The following is a 25,865-nucleotide window of genomic DNA, read 5'->3' as shown; positions in this document are numbered from 1 at the left end:
TGATGTTGACACCGGGAAACGTGAAGTTCCACCTCGTTGCCTCGGATGCCGCGGAGGAATTTCCGTGACGTCTTTGGGGTAGCTAGCTCTCGATGAACTTTTTGAGATCTTATAACCGTCACCGTCATTACACACAGACACATATGAAGTAGGGAGATAAAACACAAACCATTGAAAATTGCTCCAAGTCCCGCTATACAATCTTCAAAAGCGCCTTGACTAGCCAATGGCTTAGAGACACAATGACTTCCAAACCAAGATCGGTAAGCAAGAAGTCGGGAACAAGTTGAACGCTGCACGAGAACCTGAACTGCTCGAAGACCTGCAAGAAGCATTAGTGCTACCGACACTACCATGAGCAACCAAGGGGAAGCCCACAGCACTGGGATGTGCGCAACACCGGATGGAGCCACCGACGATACCAAGGAGACCCGCAGACCACACGGAGCCTTGAGCATCATCTCCAAACGCCGTGTTAGAAAACCTAAGTATGGTAAGCTTACAATGTCACACGAGCAATCGAACCAAAAAGCACACGAGCAAAGACCAAAGAAACCAGTCGACAAAGCTTCAAAGATCGGTTATGAATCACAAGCCGGGAAGATACAAGCAAAAAGGAGGGAGGTCGCAGCAACGTCTCGGAGTGACCATAGACGACCAACACCAACACCACACCTCTGGACCTACCACGAGCCACCACCTTAAGAAGAGGTACACACCACCGCCTTCGGTTAAGCTCGCAACCGAGCTAGAGAGAGCTCCGATACCCCAATGGCGAAGACAAACAGAGCTCCCCCTTACCAGGACACCAAGGAAATGACAATCGAACTGCAGCCTTCGCCGCAACATTACAGACCGAAAGACCTCAGATCTAGGAGACCGGAGATCAGATCTGAACAGAGGCTGGACTCACGCCTCCACGCGCAGCCAAACTCTAGAAGCGGCTTAAGGGACCGCCTCCAAAACCCTAAACGCCGACTCCTCCGACAGCGCGCGCCAGAACCATCGCGCCGTAGATCCATGACTAAAGGACTCACACCAGACACAGAGCTTCTCTCGAGCGAAGGTGCCTCCAGGAAAGCTTCAAACACAGAGAAACAAGGTGGCGATAGGAGGACGAAAGCAGCAGAGGAGCAAAAGAAAACGAGAAGAGAGAAGAGGAGAGGAGCCTCCAGCGTCGGGGCTAACGTGAGTGACGGACGAAGGCCGGAGCCCCCGAGCACCGGAGCGGAATCAAGATCTGATGGCGTCGCTAGGGTTAGAGAAGATTGGGAGGGAGAGACCCTCGAGAGAAAAACTTTCTCTCTCTGTCTCTTTATTCTTACCTTTCTTTATTGGGGGATTTGCCAAAAATGACTCAAAACTTGATTTTGAATACAAAAGTGTCCCCCAAATTCAATCAAATGCAAAAGTAACCAAAAGCCTAGTGAAATTACAACAGCCCTCTTATGAACAAACAAACAACATGTATTCAGTTTTACCATTATAACCCTCCATTAGAGAAGACTTACAAAGAAGTCTTCTCTATGATGACTTCTTTGTAAGTCTTCTCGTTCACTATATCTTAAAAATAATTTTATAATTTTATAAGAAATATTCAGATGGGTAAAAAAATTGAAATCATGTAATAAAAATATTTCTCAATGATGTAATTAAATTTAGTTCATCTGAAAATGAATATTTCCAACATAGATGAGTGAATGTATATTGGCTCATGAGTCATTGGTTTAGGAATTGGTAACATATGTTATAGTATTGTATGTATATTAGGGTTAGATTCTGAAGTCTTACCTTCAATTTTTTTTCTTTCAAATTGACTCATATATGTTTAGTAAGTATCTAATAAATTGATTTAAACATTTTCTAAGTTTCTTTTAAGTTTAAAAAATTGTTTTTGTATAGTTAATTGATTTTAGGGTCTGGAAGATTCACAGAAGACTTAAAAAGAAGTCTTCCGACACATCCCGCCTAAATTTTAGTAGAATTTAGGGTTTCCACCTAAATTTTTCCAAAATTTAGGTTCCCGCCTAAATCAAAGTCTTCCATAAGTTATCTAGGAGTCTTCCAGAAAAAGTCTTCTTATGGATTAGATCTTAAAAATAATTAAAAATTTTATAAAAAGTATTTTCAAGGGAAAAAGTCAAAATCATGTATAATAAACATTTCTAAAAGATGAAAATTTAGTTTTACTGAAATTGAATTATTTTTAACATAAATGAGTGAATGTAGATTGAGTCATGATATTTTGGGTTAGGCTATGATAACATATGTTGTAGTATTGTTAGTATTTTTAGGGTTCGATTTTGAAATCTCATCTTATTTTTTTAAAAAAATTTGAAGATAAGTGAATATCTAATAACTTATATATCTAGATGACATTGCTAGATCCTCAGGAACTAATCTTAAATAACTCGGAACATGAGATTTGCAGAGAACATGAATTTAAATCGAAATCACAATTGGTGGGATTCATGCTGAAACCAGTGTACCAAATACATAAGTCATTGTTTAGCATACATGACCTTTGCCTAAACAATACGTGTGCTAGAAGTAGAGCTAACTGAAGACAGATAGTAATCAGTATGCTTATTTTGGGACAAGGAGGACTAGAGTCAGGTTCAGGGCTAATCTCCCTTTAATCGGTTGTTTCTCAGAATCAACCTGTAAAATTTCACAATTCCACATTTAGAAACTGAACCAGTACTACAGAAAGCTACGAGATTCGAAGAACCTCCATAGCCATAAACTCTGTTGCAGATGCAAGCCTGTGCATTCACAGTGACAAAGCCCAAACCTTTTAACCCGCGACCTAAGAAAGAAACGATCTGTTAAAACAAAACACTCACTAGAAATGCAGTGCCGTCTCGAAACCCAGGAAAAAAAAAGCATAAAGATTGTTTAAAGATCCAACTTTACACAACCCAACTCAAATTATCGCTCAAAGGATCGAACTTTACACAATCCCAACTCAAATCATCGCATTCGGCTGAGGAATTAACATCTAATCAATGAAACCTACTCTATGCGTAAACGAGTAACAAAGGTTCATAAAAGCCACAAAGAAAACTCTACGCGAGAGGAAGATGATTGTACCTTCACGAAGGGGCCAAGATTCCCAGCAAGTTTTTGTAACGTAGTCCAAAGTCTAAACCTTTGGTTAGACTATCTGAGAAAAAGATGGTTTTGACGATTTTCTTTCTTCCTTCCTTGTTTTAGAAAGAAAAATCAAATAAAGCAGAGTTTATTAGAGCATTTTTATTGCATCTCTTTTGGTTGGATCTTTTAACCTATTATAAGATAAGCTATATTAGCTTTTAACTAAATTACGTTTCTTAAATAAAAGACGTTTCCTAGGATTTTTTAGTTAAAAACTAAGATAACGTATCTTATATTATGCTAAGAGATCCAATCCAAGAGATCTCCAATAAACATGTTATTAGGGTCACGATTGCCAAATGAGCAAATCTCAGACTCTGGTCTAAGAAAGGTCAGAAGAAGCCGCCAAGTGAAAATTAAAAAACATTAATTTTAGTTAGGAAAATTACCGAAAGTTGACTACCCAAATAAATTCTACTAATTAGGATGATTAGTGAACTGTTTAATTTCGTTTAGAGTTTTATACCTCACTCTGTAAACAGAAGTACTTCTTATTATTGTACAATTGAAAAAACATTTCAATATTTATGACTAGTGATTTAATTTATTTTAGTGTTAAAGCTCATCTAAATGTAAACAATTTGTTTGAATTACATTTGGATAATAATGAAAGAAGTGACTGGAAAAGTAAACTATAATTTGTTAGATTTATTTATTTAAAACAACGAAATGATACTCGAATGTGATAAAATGAGAGAAATGAAAAGTCGTCTCTATATGAAAGTGACAAAACAGAGCAGTGCATAAGACAACATGATAGTTACTCGAGAGACAACACACACACTGACACACAAACAGTATACATACATATTGTTGAACTTTTGACCGCTATGTTTTAGCGGACAGCGGCGAGTTACTACGGAGATGCAACAGCCGCGGCGGTGGTGGAGGTGGAGGATTTTTTAGAATAGATTGAGAGGCGGGAAATGGAGACGGCGGAGACGAGGAGCATAGAATGACTCCGGAGAAAGCGGCGATAAGTGCTCCTCTACCGTGATCGCAGTAAATGGAGAACCTGTCGCAGACTTTGTTCCACTTGGCGTGCTTGTTCCCGTTCTGCCCTATCTCCGCTACGAACACCGCCCCGTTGCAGCCGCAGATACCAGAGCTGCGTTTAGCTTTTGTACCAATCAATAAACCAAGTCAATTATTATACACATTACTAAACCGGAATAAACCGGATTGGTTCAATCGAGAATGGTCATGTTACCATGTCAAGAATAGCAACGGAGAGGAGACGGAAGCCTTTACATTCCAGTTTCCGGCTGAAAATCTGAAGACCAATCATCAACAAGTTGTGGAAGCTCACCATGGCATTAGCTATAAAAAAGAACCTGTAACACATTTTTCCACCAAGAATCGTAGTTAATAATAATAGTAACAGTCAAAACACAGAGTTCTTAAATCTTAATAAGAAGGTGTTCTGAGCTTACACGAAAGCAGGTGTGTCCTGAAACTTAGCGGTTAGTGTGGCTTTGATAGGAACAGTTCCGATGGTGGCCACAACCAAGGTCTTTGTCTCTTTGTTCAAACCCATTACAATGGCTGCAGCTAAAGTGGCAATGAGTGCAAGTATTCTCAGCGCCAAGAGTACTTTCCAGCTCTTTGTGGTCCCACCACCAGCAAACAGAATCTTTCTCTAGGCATTGTTGATGCAGTGAGTGATCAGAGGAGGGAAGTGATATGAATCTGTGTGCCAAATATGAAAAAGATATTTATATGGAAAGAGCTCTGTCTGATTATCTAACTCTAATGTTTTTGGAGTGTACTGATTAGGTTTTGGTTGTTGTGAAAAGGTTTCCAGGTTCCAGTGACTTGCGCTAAGAGCAGTCTTATCTAATCCACCAAAGCTAATATCAGTTTCTTGACATGTTAAAGTTTCATGAAGCAAATCTTATTTCACGGAAGAAACATATTTTCAAACCCAAATATTACTGTTTGGTTGGTGTATCAGATTATATTTATTAATACATACATTAACAATGCCACAAATGGCCAATGGAGTGTACAAATCTACAAATATAAGTGCCAGATCATTGGAAAAAATGTAAAACCTTTGTGTGCATCAACTTTGATAAGAAAAAACCCCAAAAGAAAACTCAAACAAGTGATTCTCAGTAAGCCTTTTCCTTGGGTTAAAAAAGTTGTCAAAGAGATATATATGTAATATGCACAAACCAGAACGCTTGATATGATCTCTTTCAGATCACTCAATTCTTGGGTTATTTTTGCATGTTGTCACTCCAACCACAACGTTGCTCACCTGCAATTTTGTGTGTTACAACCAGTTTTGTCAAACCTTCTTCTAATGTGTAAACAAGAAGACCAAAAAGCAAATAGCTACACGAGAACACAAGAGATTCTAAAACTCACCAACTTTCCACTTCCATTAACCGACATTGGGTTTTCTACAACAACGGTTTGTGTCTTAGACGGTGGTATTGACTGCTGTAAAATGAAAAAAAAAAAAAAACGGCCAAAAGAGTAAGTACCAGTTCTATAAAGAATGAACAGATCTATTACAAGATCATGATATGGATAACTCACGGTGGATGTAGATAACATAGTCCCGGGAGAGGCTGCTCCATTTGGCATGTTAGGCACCCTTCCATTGCCCATCAGCTGATGAGAAAAGATAAAAATCAGAAATCAAATATGACAATACAAAGATTTTTATGAACTCAACTCAACCATGCAGAAGTGAAACGAGTACACTCACATTAACGTTAGTAACGAACTGGTAAACAGCGCATTTAACAGATGATGCACCGTACGGATACATGAGTGTCGTCCGACAGTTCCCACAGTTGATATGCGCAAACTGATTGGATGGTGTTGGTGCTGTCCATTACATAATAAATCAAGCAAACACAGTTTCAGCAGACAGAACAAACTCAAAACACTGGGAAAATCCAATAAGCAAAGAGACAATTTGATGAAAGAAAAGAAATCACTCAGAGACTAGACTATATTCCGCCGCTAACTAGTAGTTATATAGGCCACAAAGACTTGATCTAAAGAATTTAAGGAAGAAACTCAAGATAATAGATATACCTGGGACAAGGTTGAGAGTCTGACAGCAAGAGCATCTGACGCTACTTGCTCCACGGGTATACATAAAGCATAGTTCGACAACCACCACATACAATGTGAGCCATGTCCATCCCTGCACGAGCTGTGTGTTCAGACTCTCAGAACTCAACCAAGACACAAATGCAACAAAGTTTACTACCATGAGGAGAAGGATGATGAGGGATCATGTTGACAGTGTTGCATAAGGCACAACGAACGTGGTAGCTCCTCTAGGATAGAGCAATGTGTTTCTACAGCCATGACACACGAGCTGGTCCTGCATCTCTGCCATCATCAAAATAATCAAAGGGGCTGCTAGCTTTGAACGGACAGAAAACTTCTGCATCCATTATCAAATTGTCTGAATTAAACGAACAAACAGGACAGTCTTTGAGATTGCAAAAATGTTTCTTGATCGTACCGATTGGAGACGATGGGAAGGGAAGATCGAACTCGAGAGCCAATCCAAATTTTCTTTTTTTCCCGTAATTTTATGCTTTTTGTTTTGAGAGATTAACTTGATACGGCGGTGTTAAAACGCGCTTACATGATTATAATCGAAAAAACGGATATTTAAATACCGAACTTTCACAAATTCTCCCTAACAAAAACCAACTTTCCATTAATCTAAATAACCACAAACTTATAGTACTATTTATCAAGCCATATTAGATACACTTTTGCCCAATTTAATCTACCCACTCACCGTTAAATGTTAACGTGTTGCTTTAGAAACGTAACAGAAACCTAAAATTCCAAATTGTTACTTTCAATCCACTACCAACTGAAAATTTTGAACTCATGTTATTTTTATTATTCAAAGTGGAATAAAATTAGATTATTTTAACTGGAAAATCGTTCTCATTATTTTATTTATTTTCCTCAAAATCAGGGTATAGTTAGTAAATAAAACTCAGTTCCACTTTGAAAAAAAATCAGAAAAGGGGTAATAATACATAGCGCTATTTTTCTAATATTTTTAATAGATTTACTTGATCTATTTTTTTTATATATCCACTATTATCAGATGATATGCCCGGAATGAATATATCTGTTTTTTGTTCTATTTTAAAGACGATCAATAACTAAAAATATGAACGGTGATTGGCAAATTAAGTTGACCAAAAGTGTATTTAATATGGTTGAGTCAAATTAAATTTATGATTTATTTGGAATAATGAAAAGTTTGTATTTGTTTGGGAGAATTTGTGAAAGTTTGGTATTTAAATACCCGTTTTGTCGATTATAATCTGAACGTAACGATTTGATTCTGCTAACTACTAGCTCGTTAAAAAAAATTATATGACTTTTATCATAACTGGGAATCATTTTATCAAAAGAAAAAAAATGTGTATATTTTCTAATTTCTAGTGTAACGGGCAAGTTCCGTAGAGCCGTTGCGTTGATGACTAAAGAAAAATTTATACTAAGAAAAGAAAGAGAGGAGAAAATAAAGGTCACACCTTTTCTCAACTATCTCTCTCTCTCTCTCTCTCTGCAGATCAAGTTCACTTCCCTCTGGACGGTAACTAGGGTTTTGTCCGCATAAGCACAAGAATCACTGATTTGATTCAGAGAAGACAATCAATCACCATGAACATTTTCAAGAAGAAGACCACTCCCAAAGGTAAAAGCTTTCATCTTTCCAATTGATCGCCTACTATTTTCGGCTTTAGACTTTGTAATTTTTTCTAGAGTTTTATAAGGATTCTACAAAAATGTCACCTTTAATCCTCAATCCTGCAAAAATGCCACCTTTGAATCTACCAGATTCTGCTTTAATCTGACGATGTAGTGTGAATGTGTGTTGTTGCTAAATTAGTAATTTAACTTGATTCAATATTTTTTTTCCCCAATTAATTGAAAATCATTTTCCATATGCAGAGGCTCTCCGCACCAGCAAGAGAGAAATGGCTGTGGCTACACGAGGTATTATATTGTCTTCCTTCTCTGTTCAAAAAGTTGCCTTTGTGAGCAGATTATATCTTGCCGCCTGTCAAAATGTAGTGTAGCAAAGGGAAGTGTTAGAGCTGTGGTTTTACATTTTTATAGACCTTGTTGTTGTGGAGCCTCTGAGGTGATCTTTGTCTTTATAGACATGTTCTAGCTTCTTCCCTTACTTTGACTAGAGCAGTTTGCATTATATGATGCTAGCTGAGTTTGTTTCTTTTGGATTACTTCATTTCTCTAACCAATGTATGTAATTGCAGGTATTGAACGTGAGATTACATCTCTTCAACTGGAGGTAAAAGGACTTCTTGTGTTTTTGCTTTCGTCTTTGATTTTTTTCATTATTCATTCTCACCGTTCCACCAAATATGGCTATCAGGAGAAGAGGCTTGTAGCAGAAATCAAGAAAACAGCTAAGACTGGAAATGAGGTAAAGTCCTTTCTAACATTTTCGTCCTTATTTTGTTAAAACTTGCAGAGTATTCAATACCTATTTTCACAGTTTCTTTTGTACTGTTGTTTACTAGCTTGTTGGTTCGTTTCTGGCTATATAAACTTCTTCAAGACTTTTCTCTTCCCCAAATTAATTGAAACATTTTTCATAGGCTGCCACAAAGATCTTAGCTCGACAACTTGTTCGATTAAGGCAACAGATCACCAATTTGCAGGGAAGCCGAGCTCAAATTCGTGGTGTGACCACGCATACACAGGTTGGGTCACTTAGATCTCTCCACCCATTCAATACCATTATGAACTGACTGGATGATTCTTTCCTGGTTTTGATACATAGGCATTGTATGCAAGCACCTCAATCTCATCAGGAATGAAAGGTGCAACCACAGCCATGGTTGCAATGAACAAGGTGATGATCCAACTTTACTACTTTGATGGGTTCTCTCACTTCTTTTCAACTTATTTTCTGCTGTGTTGTTTCTCACACTTTCAGCAAATGGCACCAACGAAACAAGCTAAGGTGATCAAGGAATTTCAGAAGCAGTCTGCACAACTGGACATGACGGTAAACAATCTCTCTATTGCTTTATTAAGATGATGATATTTTTTTAAGTCCCTCAAAGATTAGCTGTGTTTTGTGTGATTGCAGATAGAGATGATGTCAGAGGCAATTGATGAAACACTTGACAAAGACGAAGCTGAAGAAGAAACTGAAGATCTCACTAACCAGGTTTCAATCACAAGAATCACTACTCACACACCTCTCCTTACTTTTCTCTAAGCTTCCTCTATTTTGCTCATTCCCTTTATACTGCCTTGTTCTTTATACAGGTGCTCGATGAGATTGGTGTTGGTGTTGCATCTCAGGTTGGTTTTTATTAAACAGTTAGTTGGGGGCTAAACTTTCATGGTGGTTTAAAAATTCATATCATGTTTCTTGATTCTTTGTAAACAGTTGTCTTCAGCTCCAAAGGGTCGGATTGCAACAAAGACCGCTGCTCCCAACACAGTCAATAACAAGAGCGAGAACAATGAGTATGTACAATTCAAATTAGTTACTTTGATCTATAAAGATTCTTTGGGATAGCAAATTCATACATTCTTTAACTCTCCTTGCAGCTCAGGATCAACTGAAGTGGATGATCTAGAGAGGAGATTGGCTTCACTTCGACGTATCTGAGAGACATGAAACTTCCTATTTTGTAGCTATCATGCATCAAAAGAATCCTATTATAAGAAATATGTATAATATCTACTGATGCAGCAAGATCTCTCAAGTTTAGATAAACATATTTTGTATTACATATCATCAACTTGGCAAAAAAAAAAATCTCATCCAGACAACTTGTGCCGTTGACGTTAAAGGTGTATTTTTTGGCTCTTTCTCTATCTTCACGGGTCTAAATCAAATCCTCGAACCGATAGAGATCAAAATGAAGACAGAAAGAATTTATAAACAAGTCATCTTTGAAGGATCAAGTTGGAGGGATGATGACACATGAGATTCGTGTGTATAATACTTTATCATCCCACCACTTTTTGTAATACGAATCTTTCTTAAGTTTCATTAAAAATCTACTTAGACTAAACCCGCCTCTAATCAGCCTTTATATATACATATTCAAAAATAGAAAAACTAAGAGGCCAAATAAGACATTTGAGTAAAATGAGAAAGTTTTTTTCATCTTTGGGTTTTGTGTTCTTCCTGCTTCTTCTTCTTGGCAACAGTCTTGTTCTTGCTTCTAAACAAGAATCACTCCCAAGAGCTGGTTAGTGTTCCCTTATTATAAGCATATAGATGATAAAACTCGATCATCCTCGTATGATGCATTACTTAACATAGAAGTTGTCTTCCACTCAAGCTAATAACAATGTCTTGTTAGGGAGGAGAATGATAAGTTATCAAACAGATGGTCAGATCGATACAGGCCCATCTTACAGTGGCAGAGGTGGTGGTCGAAATCCATGAGCTCCCTCCTTCCTCTTCTCGATCATCTCTTTCAAGTTATTTGCGATTATATTGACGTTTGTAATTCACAGGCACGTTAGAGATGATAATGTAATCTTTCCATTGTCTGAACAATTGTTTCAAACCAAGGTGACCGTAATCTTGTAGCTCAAAGTCAGACAACAACAATTCGAAACATCAAGAATTATATGACATTGATTTTGAATCTAAAAACTCAAAAAGAGTCCTCTGAAACAAACAAAAAAAAAAAACAAGTAGCTAGATATGCTACAAACAATCATTCGATGATAGACTGAATAACACCAGCACCAACAGTCTTCCCTCCTTCTCTAATAGCAAACCTCATCCCTTGCTCACAAGCAACAGGCACAATAAGCTCCACAACAATCTTAACTCTATCCCCAGGCATAACCATCTTCGACTCTTCATCTTTATCATTCAATATCTTGGTCACTTTCCCCGTAACATCAGTCGTCCTCATGTAAAACTGAGGCCTATACCCAGCAAAGAACGGAGAATGCCTCCCACCTTCTTCCTTCTTCAACACATACACAATCGCCTCAAACTTAGTATGCGGAGTAATACTCCCAGGCTTAGCCAACACCATCCCCCTCTGAATATCAGCCTTTTGAATACCCCTAAGCAACAACCCAACATTGTCACCAGCTAAGGCCTCATCAAGAATCTTCTGAAACATCTCAACACCAGTGACTGTATAGTTCCTAGTCTCTCTTAAACCAACTAAATCAACAGTCTCTCCAACCTTCACAGTCCCTCTCTCAACCCTCCCCGTGGCAACCGTCCCACGTCCGGTTATAGAGAACACATCCTCAACAGCTAGCAAGAAAGGCAACTCAGTCTGTCTCTGAGGGATTGGGATGTAGCTATCAACGGCGTCCATGAGCTCGTAGATCTTATCCACCCACTTGTTATCGCCACGCTTCACGTTAGGATTCTCGGTGAGCGTCTCCACAGCTAACAACGCGGATCCGGAGATAATCGGGATATCGTCGCCGTTGAACTCGTAAGAGGACAGAAGCTCACGCACCTCGAGCTCGACGAGCTCCAGCAGCTCCGCGTCGTCGACCTGATCCTCTTTGTTGAGGAAGACGACCATGTCCGGGACGCCGACCTGTTTAGCGAGGAGGATGTGCTCTTTGGTCTGCGGCATCGGTCCGTCGGCGCCGGAGACGACGAGGATCGCTCCGTCCATCTGCGCGGCTCCGGTGATCATGTTCTTGACGTAATCGGCGTGTCCGGGGCAGTCCACGTGGGCGTAGTGGCGGTTCTCCGTCTCGTACTCGACGGTCGCGGTGTTGATCGTGATTCCGCGGGCTCTCTCCTCGGGCGCGGCGTCGATCTCGTCGTACTTTTTGGCGACGCTGTTTCCCATGGAGGCGAGGGCCATGGTGAGGGCGGCGGTTAGGGTGGTTTTGCCGTGGTCCACGTGTCCGATTGTTCCGATGTTGACGTGAGGTTTTTTCCGCTCGAATTTGCCACGTGCCGCGCGTACGGTGAAGGAGCGGCGGGTGGATTGGGGAAGGGAGGAGGAGGGGGTGGTGAATGAGTGTGGAGGGAGGAAGGAGGTGGAGAGGTTTAGGGCTTTGAGTTTGATTGAGGTGGAAATGGCGGCGGGGGAGAGGGAGAGTGAAGGGGTCGAGTAGGAAGTGATGAGTCTAGAGGAACAAGCGGCGGGAGATGATATCGCCATGGAAGCGGAGGAGGAATCGAGAAGCTAGGGTTTGAATTTTGGTGAATTGTTGAAGAGGAAGAAGATAGAGTGAGACTTGTATAGTGTTTTATCTCTTCAGAATAATGAAGGGCTCATGTTTAATCCTATCCGTTTCAGTGTCCCAGAGGCACATCGCGTGCCGTTTGGATTTCCCACAGCCACAAATTGTGTCGTTGCATTTTCTTATAAGCACAAATCTTGTCGTTTTTGTTTCCCACGAGAACAAATGTGCCGTTAAAGTTTTCCTCAAGCAAATATCGTGCCATTTCAGTATCCCGCAAGCACAAGCTGTGTTCTTTTTACAGCCATAAACGGCCAGTTAAATGAATCGGTAAAACTGAAACAAGTTAAAAATAGCAGTAGGAAGGATTTTTCCAAACAAGTTAAATAGCCAACGAGGTTGGTACGCGGTTAACTAAACCAAACGTGACATGGCGATCAGATCACCGACAAACACAAACGTCACACACTTTGAGCTACATGATCTCCCGGAAATATAGCTGCAACGAAACGGTGAGGTCTTCCATTTGTATTCCTTCACTGCCGCTTAATCAGAGGAAGCCTATAACTAAGCAACTCATTTAAACTGAGAGTAGCTTCAAAGAGGCTACTGAAGCATGTACATGAAGCAAGTTTGAAACAGAATCGAACAGCTTGATGCATGACAACAGCGTAAAGTCAATGAGATTCGAATCATTCATAAATAACCTTTGACGTGATCAGAAAAACGTTTCTTTAACTTGACACTGTTCTTTTTGGATTAATTATTCACGCATATAAGAATCTATAAAATTGATTTATCCAAGAAAGAAAAACCAAAATAAGTTTCAAAACAGAGACAATCCATTTTTTCATTTCATTGATTTTTGTCTAATAATTTTAAAAGGCTGAATTATGTTTATGTAGATGCATTCTCACCTTCTTTTATGGGTACTAACTACTAACAGAAACCAAAAAAAAAAATTAGGGTGTAACTTCTCGATAGCTCTCTCTCCACTGGGTTCCTATTGGCACGAGCATGACAAGCAAGCCAAACGTACGTAGGTCCTCCTCAATTCTTTTATATTCTCAATCGAAAACCACAAAAAAAAACAAGAAGAATTATTCGGAGTCGGTGTCCAAATTCTCCAACCCTTTCAATCCTCTCCGTTTCGGCTGCTGCATATAATTAATCAAATAAAATAGTTTTCATTCCCCATAACCACACTTGAATCATTACATTTGCTTCAAAATTTGCCTGAGCCTAGTGTTTTCAGTTGATCACATATGCAAACAAAAAATCAAATAATTTTGACAAAAAACACAGAAAAAAACCACTTGATTTTATTTTTATTATAAGTGGTTTCAAGTGTTACTTTGCAAACAACTTTTATAATTGTATTATTGACTCTTTTCCTTGAGAAAATGATAAAAGAAAAAAACAGTTCATTATTCTCTCCATTAGGTGGAATAGTAGTAGGTCCCATGTCTTGTCTATTTTCTTCATTTCATTTAATAATATAAATTATTTTAAAATTAATAAATAAGGTCTATAATTCACCACCTTCTATGCCACTCATAAATTATTATTATGTAAAATATAAAAGACCTAAACCCATTCCATCTTGTGTTCTTCTATTCTACTAACCTTTACTTATTTAAATCTATTTTGTCATTATCACAAAACTAAGGAACTAAAAAGAGTTTAGTATTAGTAAAGTTAATTACCTTCTTCACATTTTTCTTCTCCCTAACTTCATAACGATTCTTGGTCAAATCAGATAACCACATCCCTGGGAAACAATACTGTCCACAAACACACAAATTAACAACAAACTTTTATGATTTTTTAATGCAAGACAAAATTGAAGTATTTATTTCATTTTTAATGAATTAATATGTACCTGGAGGGATTTATCAATGTTCTTAGCTCGTTTCCTGGGTCGGTGAGGAAGCTTTGTGCCTTTCATAACCAAGAAATCTTCTTCCTTCTCTTTCCTAGACAAGGCAATGTAGATCCTTGGCCACTCTCTTGTTTCCACTTGCGTTGATTTCTCTTTCTCTCCATTGTTTTTGTTTGTCTCCAGCTCTGGATGAGCCTGAGCCGCTGATTCTGATCTGCTCACTCTTTGATGTTGTTGATCATGATTATGATCCAACCCGTTTTGTCTATGGTTCTGATGATGATCTCTGACGCTTGATCTCTTCTCGATTAGATCAGGAGACGGTGGAGATCGCTTTGAACTTCCCGATCTGGACACCATACGGCTGTTGATGTTCCTTGATGGTGATCCGTTGGCTGATCGGTCTTCTAGATTCCTGGACATGATTATGATGATGAATAGCTTAAATCCACAGGTGATTTTGTTTCTTTAAAAATAAAGTTCCACCTCTGGAAGAGCTATATGAAATGAAGAAAGTTTTCTTAATATTATTATTTTGAAGAAAATTAGAAAAGGAAAACGAGTTCCACCCTTTACATATTTAAGAATCAGAATCAAAACGCAGAAAAACCTATAGATTTTATCTTCTAGGGACCAAAATGAAAATACGAAGAAACTTAAAATCGATTAATATCGCGAGACGTGTTTGAAGATTGGGTCAAAGAAAGGAAAGCAAAATATTTTCTTGAAACAACAATGAAAGATTTAGATTGAAAAATCTTTATATATTTCAAACCAAAAGCTAAACAAGCGGAATAAAAACCTAGAAACAGAGACTTGGGGGAAAGACGAGAGACATAACATAACACTCGGCTTCTTTCGGTGTTTCCAAGGGTACTAATGTAAATTCCTAAAAAGAGTTCTGGATCACTAACTTTAGCGAATGGGTTAGCAGAAGAACCATGAACCAAGCGTCTGGATCTCAAAAAAAAAAACTAAACTGAATAAATTAAATAAATCGTAAATCGAAAATGAAAAACAAGAAACAGTATTTATGACATAATAAACATGGACGAACAAAAAGAAACCTATGGGCAAGTCACGATTAGAGAAAATAACATTTACAGTAACAAAATCAAAAGAATTTTGAAGTAACAAATCTTAAAAAAAAAAAAAAAAAAAAGACAAATCAAAGCTATTTATACATTTAAAGTAAAAAAAAATATAAAAATAGGAAAATGCATGGGAGTGTGAAGATTTGGGCTAAACCTGGAAAGGAAAATTTCCTTGCCGCCGACGATACCGTTTCTATTGTTTGAGCTCCGGCCAGAGAAAACCGGAGCAGGTGGTGGCATAGACGGATTTAGGGATCTTCTTGAGAGCTTGTTCGATTGAGTCTTACCTTGTCCAGAAGAAGACGAAGAATCATCGGCAGGTGTGGTGGTGGTGGTGGAGGATCGGATCACGGCTCTGGAGATTCTCGATCGCTTCCGTTGTCCCCACTGCAACAGCACATCTCCTCCTCCGCGGCGGCTGGGAGTAGGATCATGTTGTTGGGTGGATCTGAACCGGAATCCTTTGGGGACTCCGTCTAGTGACGAGCTGATGGTGCATGATCCGCCGTTAAATCCTCTTCCGGCGGCGATCGAGGTCGTTGTGTCTTCGTTAGATGGTGATGGTCTCAAGTAGGGCTTGTTGGCTCCATTTGTAAGGGGAAGACAATCTGGGCTTACTCTCTGATACCTAATTAAATAACAAAAAACAAAAACAATATCAGATAAAAATCGCTAAACCAATAGGTAGATTTTACTGGTGATATTTTCGAAATGCGTCTGTGTTCTCCGCAAGTTTTTTTTTAGGTGAACTGTCTTCATATACCTTCTGAATATTTTTTTAATGGTGGCTAATCCAAATCAGACTCTATGAAGCTCGGAGAGTTTTGGTTGAAAATCTTTTCCCAGAAAATTTCAGAACAGTTTGGTTGTTGGATCAAAAAGAAATGGTAGCAAAATGAAAAGGAAACTAGGAGAATAAGATTAGGTTTGACATTAGAGCCATAAACACGTTTGAATATCAAGCTTTTCAAATCAAACTCAGATCATAGAAACCATTTAATAAATTCAAAACCAAAAGAACATCAGAAAAAAAAAAGAAATCCAAATCAATGGAAAACTCCGATGGTCAGCGTATCCCGAAAACGCACAAAGCCAAAAAAAAAAAACAGAGAGGATGATGAAGAAGAAGAGAGAAACCTCATCATTATACCCCAAGTGAGAACCCGATTCCAATTTTTTTTTTTTTTTGTAATGATAGTTTTTTTCGATATCCGATCTGTGATTATTTTTTTCACAAATCCAGGATTCGTTCAATTTTCTCCACACCTAATAATGTCCTTCCATTTAACCAAGGACAAGCTAGAAACACGGCCTCCTCGTTCTTCAACTTTCTCGTACAAAAGAATCAAAAGGAATATTTAAGAAATAGAATGAAAAGAAGATAAAGATAAATTGTGTGGAGGATGAGAGATAAAAAAAACGGGGGCTCTTCGTTATCAGTGAGGAAGGAGGAAGAGGAAGAAGAAGGGGAGAAAGAAAGATAATGGGTGCGTTATTGTGTCAAACACCTCTTTTATTCTTTTTTAATCTTTCAATATAGTCCTTCACGTTTCTGTACACTTCCAATTCACACCCCATACTTTTTCTCTTTGCACTAAGAGTCTATACCTTACGTTACAATATTAGGGCCATCATAAGGCCCACTAGACAGACTCTTACACAGTCAGCCGATGTGTGGTAAAAACTACGTATCCGTACCAATTTGACAATAGACCCATTTCCGATTGTCACGTTTTACAATAACGTCGACGAAACATATAAACTGAAATTCATCTTGCAAGATTCGAGTAAACGGAAAAACAGAATGCTGTTGTAATTAGAGAGTTTAGAAACTGAATATTTCTGTGTTATTATTAATAATCAATGGGGTTCTTTTATATAAGGATTGCAAAATAAAAATAAATGGAAATAATACATATCGTAATCCATATAGATTTAGGAAAACTAATAAAACATAAACTTATAAGGAAAATGAAATATGGTTTCCTTTTCTCCTAGTCTTGTGTGTGTGGCCGCCTCTCTCTCTCTCTAAAGTCGGCTCTCTCTTTCTCTCCTCTCTCTAGGGTTTCGGCCATCTCTCTATCTTCTATGTATTGGGCCGGGCCTGGTTATGGACATTCACCATTGGATTTATAACACTCCCCTTGGATGCCATAACCATACATGATTTGTAGTACGCTTCATGTTGCCTCATTAAAACCTTATCAGGAAAACCTAGTGGGACAAAACCATGATGAAGGAAAAAGAGTACAACACGCACTACTCACCATGATGTGAACCTCACTGTAGGTTTCTACATTCTACGCATCTGATGCGTGATCTTTCATGTATATATAGGATGAGAGTAATCGGCTAGTTTCATTACTAAGCCGTAACTAGACCACTTCGACCTCTTAGGTCGTTTCTCATGTCTCTTAACATCGAGTGTCCCAGTAAAGTATGTGGTTTAAACAATATGAACCATATTGTCCTCGGAGATCAATATTTTGTCTTTGCAAATCGTGTTTGCATGTGTCCATGGTCTAGACGTGTTTGTCTACTGTCAAACTCTTTATTTTGGCGATTTATGGTTACCATTCGACCATGTTTCAATCTGGCCGATCCATGTCCGGGTCATAGACCTCGTCTATACATGTCTACTACTTGTCTCATGAGTGTTCAAGATCAATGATCATTGCTGTGAGTTTTATAATCTCTTATTAAGTTATGGTTCTTTGGCCGAACACACTCATGGATCTCATATGTGGACATTGGTCTCTTTTTCCTTAGGTAATGCCGTACTCATTATTCTTTTGCATTCCTATCTTAATAATGATGATGGCGTCTCCCCGACAGGGAAGGATAGATTAAACATTTCCTCTTATGCTCACGACAAAGCCTTGTGGGAGTAAGTGATACACTAAATATGAATCTTTGCTACTGCCAAGTTAACAGTTGTGATTATAGTACTTTAGATTCAATCCAGAGGACCAGTCTACACTTTACTCTTATAAGTTTCAATGTCAAGCTAAGAAGAAAATGGTTTTCAATTCAATTGGTGACGCGGAAAACAAGTAAACTAGAGTTTGATTCAATTTAACAAGAAGCTAGCCTAGGGTATTTCATTGGGTGTTGAGCGAGAGCCAAACAATTATTCAAGCGCGATGCAGTGCTTTCTAGAACTCGGATCACTCAGCTGGAACACCCCACTGTCGTGGCGGTGATCTCTTTGCTGGTCGATCCCATCATCTAACTGTCGTTGAGATGAGAAGCGACTGCAGGCCTTAGAGATCAGGTTCGATCAGTTCACTTACTACCCTAATATCTACTTTCGCTGATTAGGGATACTAAGCTCATTCAATACATGTCAAGCTATCTCCTAAGCGGTTAGCTAGGCGATAAACTAGGATCTAACATCAAGTGATCAGATTAATGGAAGCCTTGAGAATAGTATGAATGAAGAATAATCAAGAATAGCTTATCTATGTTTAGCTCATATATCAACACCCTAAAAACCCTAGGCGAGCTAGATCACTACTCGATCATGGTGCAAGCAATCAAAGACATAGATTCTGAATGAAACTGCATAATAATAAGAGTAGTAAACAAAGGGTTCAGATGGTCTTCTCTATGCGAGAATGGATTCTTCTCCCTTACAAGTTGCAGATCGCAAAAGCTAATAGTTCTCTTGTAAAAAACTAGCCTCCCCCATTAAAATAGGATAGGTGGCGTCTTTTTATGGAGGCGCCAATAGGTAGAAAAGATATTAGGGCAACAGGGCCTTAATTTCCAAAAATAGAAGCTTCCTTATTTGTCGGGAACAACCTCGGGATCACTCCGTCTGCTTGTTCTGCTTGAGTGTTCTCCGCAAAATGCTCCAAAAGGACAGCTTCTCTTCAAGCACCCTCTCTTCATTCTTCTACCAACTCCAGACCTGAAAAGGATCAAAAAGGACTAAACTGACACGGATTAAGGACTCGAATCAATACGAAAACACCTATACAATGATGTGAAAAACACCATATATCAATTCCCCCAGACTTAGATCCTTGTTTGTCCTCGAACAAGGCAAGTATCAAGAATAGGGAGAAAAGTTTGAAAGTGTGGGAACTCGCTTATTCTCAGCAACCATACTCTTACCACAAATCTCTGAACCATGCAAGCAATAGATTAGGACCACACACACTTACTGGGAACCCCTGATCGCTGTTCACAGATCGGCTCCTTACTCTACATCTTGACCTGAAAAAGCGACACTTTCGAGACCAAACTCCATTTGTTCAATTAGAATTTTCGTGAGCTTCTTGTCATAGGCGCTACTCAGGGTGGACGGTCTAGGTATGGAACATGTTTTTTTTTTTTTTTTTTTATAGTGGAGCTAAGAGTGTTTAGGGGTTACCGATTTCTTAGAGGATGCAAGATATCGCACAAAACGGCAAGAGAGAACGGGTCCATTGATGTCCACAGCCTCTACTCGTTTTTGCTTTCTCTCGAACGGCTGCTCTTTGTTCTGGAACAGTTACCAGACTGCTCTGTTCGCCCCCTTCTATGTTCTCTGAAAATTACCCTAAACTCTTTCTTGACTTTCCCAGTGGCTCGTGTTCCCTTGAATTCATCTGCTTCTCCATCGTAAAATGCTAAAAATAATAATTTTTTTTTTTTTTTTGAATGCATAACATGAAAATAGATGTTGCGGTGACGAAGAAGGAGGTAACATGTGATGTTAAGGAGGCCACTGGTGGGTCTGATTCGCATCATTCTGCTCTGCTTGCATGATTGATTGGTCATGGAGCAGTTGCTCCCTTGATCTGCTTGTTCTCCCTTCTAATTGAATTTCTGCAGCAGTAACGAGTAAGAGGCTGCGTCGATCCTTTCCTCTCCAACCTTTTTGCACATATCTGCACATATAACACTGAAAAACAATTGCCTGAAGTTGGAATGAAGGCTAAGGTACAAGGTGGGAACTAGCTAAAGATGAGCTAGCTACTCAGGAACAGCGAGATGAATATAAAGGTTAGGAAGTCCTGAGTATAGGTCCCGTTTTCCTGATCTAGTGCCCATAACAAGAAGAATTAAAGTCCAGATTAGGTTCAGATATAGTGGAGTTGAGTCTTCCCAGTGTAACCTGATCGGTGGAGAACTTCCGGAGTGTCAAATGAGATAAGTCAGGGTGTTCCAGGTCCATGTGTGGGTCTTTCATCACTGCTAAGGTCACTGAATAAGAAGGTTAAAGCACGAGGTGGTTAAGAAATCATCACAAAATAAGGTCCTGATTACCACAATAAGTTTGAGTGGACTGGCTCGATCCTAGGGACTGACTCAATAAAAAAATGGAAATCGTACAGAGTTTCTCCCCCAGACTTACTTCACACCATCCCTGGCTGTGAAAATAAATCGGAGGAGGCTAAAACACACCAAACAGAAACAAATAGCAAGGAAATAAATAGTTTTGATGGATAGAACAAGGGAATTGGAATCGTCCGTTCGGACTCAGTCTGAATCACCACTGCTGGAGTGGCCGGTTGTTCTCCTGTTCCTCGGAAGTCTCTCTTCTCCAGTTGAAGTGCCCGCTGGTTCTTTGCCTGGGCGCCTTGTTCCCTGCGTCGTCTGCTCATCCTGACTTCCGATGCAGCCTCCAGTGAGTGCTCTGAGGATCCTCTTCATGAGGCTATTGTTTTTCTTCTGAGAGTCCACCATCCAACGCCTGTAGGCGTGATCATCAGTAACATCCGTGAGGTCCTCCAGGTCATAAGCACCATCAGCAGGTGCAGCCATATCCTCCACATCATCCCTGGCCGCATTCGCATCTGGAACTGGCGCACGTGGGTCGTCGCACAAGTGTTCTGCGTCGGGCAGGAACACTATGTTTTCCAAGGTTGAGAAGTCTGTTAACCCAGGAAGAGGGAGCTTGCAGTAGAGAGTGTTCCCGTCCTTGTCTGCGAACTTGTATGTGCTCTCGTCGTGCAGGATGTGGCATGTGATCAAGTAAGCGGTGTCGATTTGCTCGAGCTCAGGAACAACCGTGTAGGAATCCAGGTTGATGTTGAAGTGTTTGAACAAGGGTGTGAGAATACTGCCGCAGCGGTCTTTCTTATCTTCGGTTTGGAGCAAGGAATCCTTGCGCTCAGTGAGCATCGAGATGAGAAGGAATCCAGGGTTAGTCATCACAGCCTGAATCGGTATGACTCTGTCTCTACGGATTTCATCCTCGAGCCCTGTGTATAGAACCTGCAGCTCGCCGTTTGTGACCTTGGAGGTGAGTTCCTTTGCGAAGAGGATGTTCGAGACGATTTTGGCAATGATACGCAGAGTGGGGTTCCGGATTTGCGATTGATAAGCCTTGCGAGAAGTGAACTTTCCTGTCGCAATGAGATCCCAAAAGGCGTTTGCTGGCGCGAACTTTTTCTCAACTGCGACCTCTCTTGGCGTGTCTGCGATCTCGAGTAGTTCGTTTAGATCGTGGAGAGAGATGGAGCAGAACTTGCCGTCAGCCATGAAGGAGAAGGAGCAGTTTTGTACGTTGGCGCGGTTGGGTTCTGGTAAGTGATCTGAGCTGTTGCGAGCACTTGCCGAACCAAATCTGGATAGAGAACTTGGGCTTGGTAGCAGAGAGGAGCGAGGCCCATAACGTCGAGCGTGTCGAAGACGTCAGACTCGAGGCCGAGAACAGCTAAGGTCTCCTCGTGAGCAAATCGTGTGGGCAAGATTTCTGCTGCGAGAAGCCTGTTGTACCTCGCTGCGGATTCCTTGTCCCACCCCTCACAATTGTAGTCAAGGAGTAGTGGGTCATTGATGTTAATCGTCTGACCCTCAGCTTTGTTCGGCCATGGATAGGTGGATGGAACATTCGCGGAACGAGAAGGTGTGGCTGCTCCGCGAGAGGCTTTGAGTGCTTTCGGAATCCTTGTTTTTGGAGCCATCTGCAAAACGAAATCAATTTCCAAATTAGCACTGCTCAATGGTTGTTCTAGAAATGATGTGACATTCCAATCTCGAAATTTTTTTGCCCAAGTCCATCAATTTCCGAACAACCTTCGAGTTCTTAGGATTAACACCTAGACCTATCACAACCGCAACTACTCAAGAAACTCTAACAATGAAATTGTTTATCCCTGATAATCAAACAAAATTTCGACCCTAGTAGCAATTGTGATATCGATAGCTACCATCTAAGATCAAATCTTGAAACAAAAGGGATGAGAGAATCCAATGGGACACTTTCAATTCGCGGATTGGATGCGCGAAGGGGAAGAGTGTCTGAGCGGTTACCTTGAGTTGATTGACGATTCCTGCAAAACCCAACCGATCTCTAGAGGATCCAAGAGATTAGAACAAAATCGATGAAGAAAAATAGGAAATGAAATTTTCGATTTAGGGTTCTTTGAGGTTGGTTTGCGGCGTTAGAGATAATGGGGGGTTAAAGTTAGTGGGCCTTAAATAGGCCATTTTTCCTTTTCTCTTTTTTTTTTTTTTTGTTCGAGCACTTACGTGGGAACAATCAGTGGAACAAGCGCTGGAGTGTTCTCCTGAGAAGTGCTCGATTTTTCTTCCTGCAAGTTAGTTTTTTTTTTTTTTTTTTTTTTAGAAAATAAAAGAAATATTTACACTCTCCAGTGGGTTGCCTCCCACCAAGCGCTTCTTTTCAGTCACTAGCTTGACTTTTGTGAGCCGATTAGGCTTGAAGGGGATCACTTAAGGGTATTTCTACACCTTCAGCGATTGTTGTATCAGCAAGGTAAGGCTTGAGTCGCTGACCATTAACAACAAATTCCCCTCCTCTTGTGTCCAGCAACACTACAGCTCCATAGGGGCGAACCTCCTTGATGGTGAAAGGTCCTGACCATCTGGATTTTAGTTTTCCAGGGAACAGCTTTATCCTTGAGTTGAAGAGTAAGACCTGATCATTCGGAGCAAAGCTCCTGCTGATGATCCGTTTGTCATGGAATGCTTTGGTTTTTTCTTTGTAGATTTTGGAGCTCTCATAGGCCAGATGCCTAATCTCCTCCAACTCATGGATTTGAATTGTTCGCCTCTCCTTGGCAGGTTTGATATCGAAGTTAAGCAGCTTGACAGCCCAAGCTGCCTTATACTCTAGCTCCACTGGTAGGTGACATGCCTTGCCATAGACCAGATGATAGGGAGTGGTCCCTAATGGGGTTTTATAGGCTGTTCTGTAGGCCCAGAGAGCGTCGTCAAGTTTGATGGACCAATCCTTACGCGTGGTATTGACTGTTTTCTGTAGAATGTTCTTGATCTCTCTGTTGGAAATTTCCACTTGGCCACTCGTTTGGGGATGGTAGGCGGTTGCAACCTTGTGTTTCACGCCGTTCTTGCTCAGTAATCCTTGGAACACTCTGTTGATGAAGTGAGTTCCACCATCGCTGATAACCACTCTAGGTACTCCAAATCTTGGAAAGATGATGGAGGTGAACATCTTGGTTACAACTCGTGCGTCGTTGGTTGGACTAGCAATCGCTTCTACCCACTTGGAGACATAGTCGACTGCAACCAGGATGTACTCGTTCTTGTGAGAAGGTGGGAAAGGTCCCATAAAATCTATTCCCCAGCAGTCGAACACCTCAACTTCCAATATGTAATTCTGAGGCATCTCATTCCTTTTGCTGATACTGCCCATTCGCTGGCATGCATTGCATCTGGATATGAAGGTGTGAGCATCTCTGAACATTGTTGGCCACCAGAATCCCGCTTGGAGAATTTTGGAGACTGTTTTGAATGTGGCGAAGTGTCCAGCGTAGGAAGATCCGTGGCAGTGGTGTAGGATCCCTGGAATTTCAGCCTCTGGAACGCATCGTCTGAAGATCCCATCCTTGCATTGTCGGTATAGGTAAGGCTCATCCCAAAAGTAGTGCCTTGCCTCTCTTAAGAATTTTCTCTTCTCGTTCCCTGTGAACTTCTGAGGCTCCTTTTCAGCGGCTAAGAAATTTGCAATCTCAGCAAACCACGGTAGATCAGGATGTTGCTTCTGGATTGCTGCGACAAACTGCTCTGGTTGTGAAGAACAAGCCGTTTCCATGCGCATTGGTTGTTCCGAATAGCAAAGACCAATCGCACTTACGTGTTCCACTGGTTGCTCTTCGTCAATCACAGTATCATCGTTTATTTTCATTCTGGAAAGGTGGTCCGCTACTCCATTTTCTACCCCCTTCTTGTCTCTTATTTCCAGGTCAAATTCTTGAAGGAGGAGAATCCATCTCAGGAGCCGCGGTTTGGCATCTTTTTTCGTGAGCAGGTACTTGAGAGCTGCATGATCCGTGTGGACTATCACCTTAGACCCAACTAGATATGATCGAAACTTCTCAAAAGCATAGACGATGGCCAGGAGTTCCTTCTCCGTTGTAGCATACCTACATTGAGCTTCATCCAATGTCTTACTCGCGTAGTAGATCACATGGAGCTTCTTATCCTTCCGCTGGCCAAGCACTGCTCCTACTGCAAAGTCACTCGCGTCTGTCATGATCTCGAAAGGGAGGTCCCAGTCTGGGGGTTGGACAACCGGTGCACTGACTAGAGCTCCCTTGATCGTGTGAAATGAAGCTAAGCACTCGCTGTCGAAGTCAAACTTTGTTTCCTTGCAGAGCAGTCTAGTGAGTGGTCTTGCGATTCTCGAGAAGTCCTGGATGAATCTTCTGTAAAAACCAGCATGTCCCAAAAAGCTTTTTATTCCCCTCACTGAAGTTGGTGGCTGCAGACTCATCATGATATCGATCTTTGCCTTGTCCACTTCGATGCCCTTTTCTGAAATCTTATGTCCTAGAACAATCCCATCTCTGACCATGAAATGGCATTTTTCCCAATTAAGCACGAGATGCTTCTCCTCGCATCGCTTCAGAACCCTGCACAAGTTTGACAAACAGACACTAAAGGAGCTTCCATAGACGCTGAAATCGTCCATGAAAACCTCCATTATGTCTTCAATTAGATCAGTGAAAATTGACATCATGCAGTGTTGAAAGGTCGCTGGAGCATTGCACAGCCCGAAAGGCATCCTCCTGTAGGCGTATGTTCCGTAAGGACATGTGAACGTCGTCTTTTCCTGATCGTCTGGGTGGATGGGAATCTGAAAAAAACCTGAATAACCATCTAAAAAGCAATAGTAAGGGTGGTTAGCCAATCTTTCAAGCATTTGATCAATGAAGGGGAGTGGAAAGTGATCCTTGCGGGTCGCAGCATTCAATTTACGGAAATCAATGCACATGCGATGACCAGTTACTGTTCTAGTAGGGATTAGTTCATTCTTTTCATTTGTTATAACAGTGATCCCTCCTTTCTTAGGCACTACATGAACAGGACTAACCCACTTACTATCAGAGATCGCATAGATTACACCAGCTTCTAAAGTTTCATTATCTCTTTCTTAACAACATCTTTCAGATTTGGGTTTAACCTCCTCTGATGTTCTACAGAAGTCATTGATTCATCTTCTAGGTGTATTCTATGCATGCACAGATCAGGTGAAATGCCAGGTATATCAGCTAGAGAATATCCTAATGCCTTTCGATATTTCCTAAGTTCGCATAGGAGAAGAGCAGTTTCAGCATTGTTCAGGTCAGCATTCA

At 40.4% G+C, this 25,865-nt stretch overlaps 3 protein-coding genes, 1 long non-coding RNA gene and 2 pseudogenes across 5 annotated transcripts; 1 reads left to right on the top strand and 5 right to left on the bottom strand.

Annotated features, from left to right (window-relative positions):
* Window positions 1-2,635: 2,635 nt before the first annotated feature.
* LOC106386793 lies at window positions 2,636-3,223 on the bottom strand. The gene is made up of 3 exons (XR_001277604.3): window positions 3,094-3,223; window positions 2,732-2,809; window positions 2,636-2,661 (listed from the first exon to the last, which is right to left on the bottom strand). It is a non-coding gene; the product is annotated as an uncharacterized LOC106386793 (long non-coding RNA).
* Window positions 3,224-3,776: 553 nt separating this feature from the next.
* LOC125583266 lies at window positions 3,777-4,693 on the bottom strand (annotated as a pseudogene).
* Window positions 4,694-5,118: 425 nt separating this feature from the next.
* LOC125583869 lies at window positions 5,119-6,825 on the bottom strand (annotated as a pseudogene).
* Window positions 6,826-7,607: 782 nt separating this feature from the next.
* LOC106389879 (vacuolar protein sorting-associated protein 2 homolog 2) lies at window positions 7,608-9,935 on the top strand. The gene is made up of 11 exons (XM_013830226.3): window positions 7,608-7,855; window positions 8,113-8,157; window positions 8,439-8,473; window positions 8,558-8,608; window positions 8,784-8,888; window positions 8,969-9,040; window positions 9,125-9,196; window positions 9,281-9,361; window positions 9,463-9,498; window positions 9,587-9,666; window positions 9,751-9,935. Exons 1-11 carry the CDS (start codon window positions 7,822-7,824, stop codon window positions 9,809-9,811), a joined length of 672 nt encoding a protein of 223 aa, XP_013685680.1. The 5' UTR covers window positions 7,608-7,821; the 3' UTR covers window positions 9,812-9,935.
* A 748-nt stretch (window positions 9,936-10,683) lies between these two features.
* On the bottom strand, window positions 10,684-12,415 carry LOC106389878 (elongation factor Tu, chloroplastic-like). Its single transcript, XM_013830225.3, has one exon. The coding sequence runs from the start codon at window positions 12,309-12,311 to the stop codon at window positions 10,878-10,880; it is 1,434 nt and encodes a 477-aa protein (XP_013685679.2). The 5' UTR covers window positions 12,312-12,415; the 3' UTR covers window positions 10,684-10,877.
* A 697-nt stretch (window positions 12,416-13,112) lies between these two features.
* On the bottom strand, window positions 13,113-16,813 carry LOC125583868. Of its 2 annotated transcripts, none has more exons than XM_048751395.1 (5): window positions 16,447-16,813; window positions 15,464-15,937; window positions 14,216-14,630; window positions 14,040-14,117; window positions 13,113-13,490 (listed from the first exon to the last, which is right to left on the bottom strand). In XM_048751395.1, exons 1-5 carry the CDS (start codon window positions 16,452-16,454, stop codon window positions 13,434-13,436), a joined length of 1,032 nt encoding a protein of 343 aa, XP_048607352.1. In that variant the 5' UTR covers window positions 16,455-16,813; the 3' UTR covers window positions 13,113-13,433. The 2 variants fall into 2 exon arrangements, with proteins under 2 accessions (XP_048607352.1, XP_048607353.1); XM_048751396.1 differs by having other exon boundaries at window positions 13,113-13,487; window positions 16,447-16,797.
* Between the last annotated feature and the right edge of the window lie 9,052 nt (window positions 16,814-25,865).

The sequence above is a fragment of the Brassica napus genome, chromosome C3 (genome assembly GCF_020379485.1).
Source record: "Brassica napus cultivar Da-Ae chromosome C3, Da-Ae, whole genome shotgun sequence".
NCBI lineage: Eukaryota > Viridiplantae > Streptophyta > Magnoliopsida > Brassicales > Brassicaceae > Brassica > Brassica napus.
Note: the sequence above shows the minus strand (reverse complement) of the source record. Positions and strands in the feature narration are given on the sequence as shown.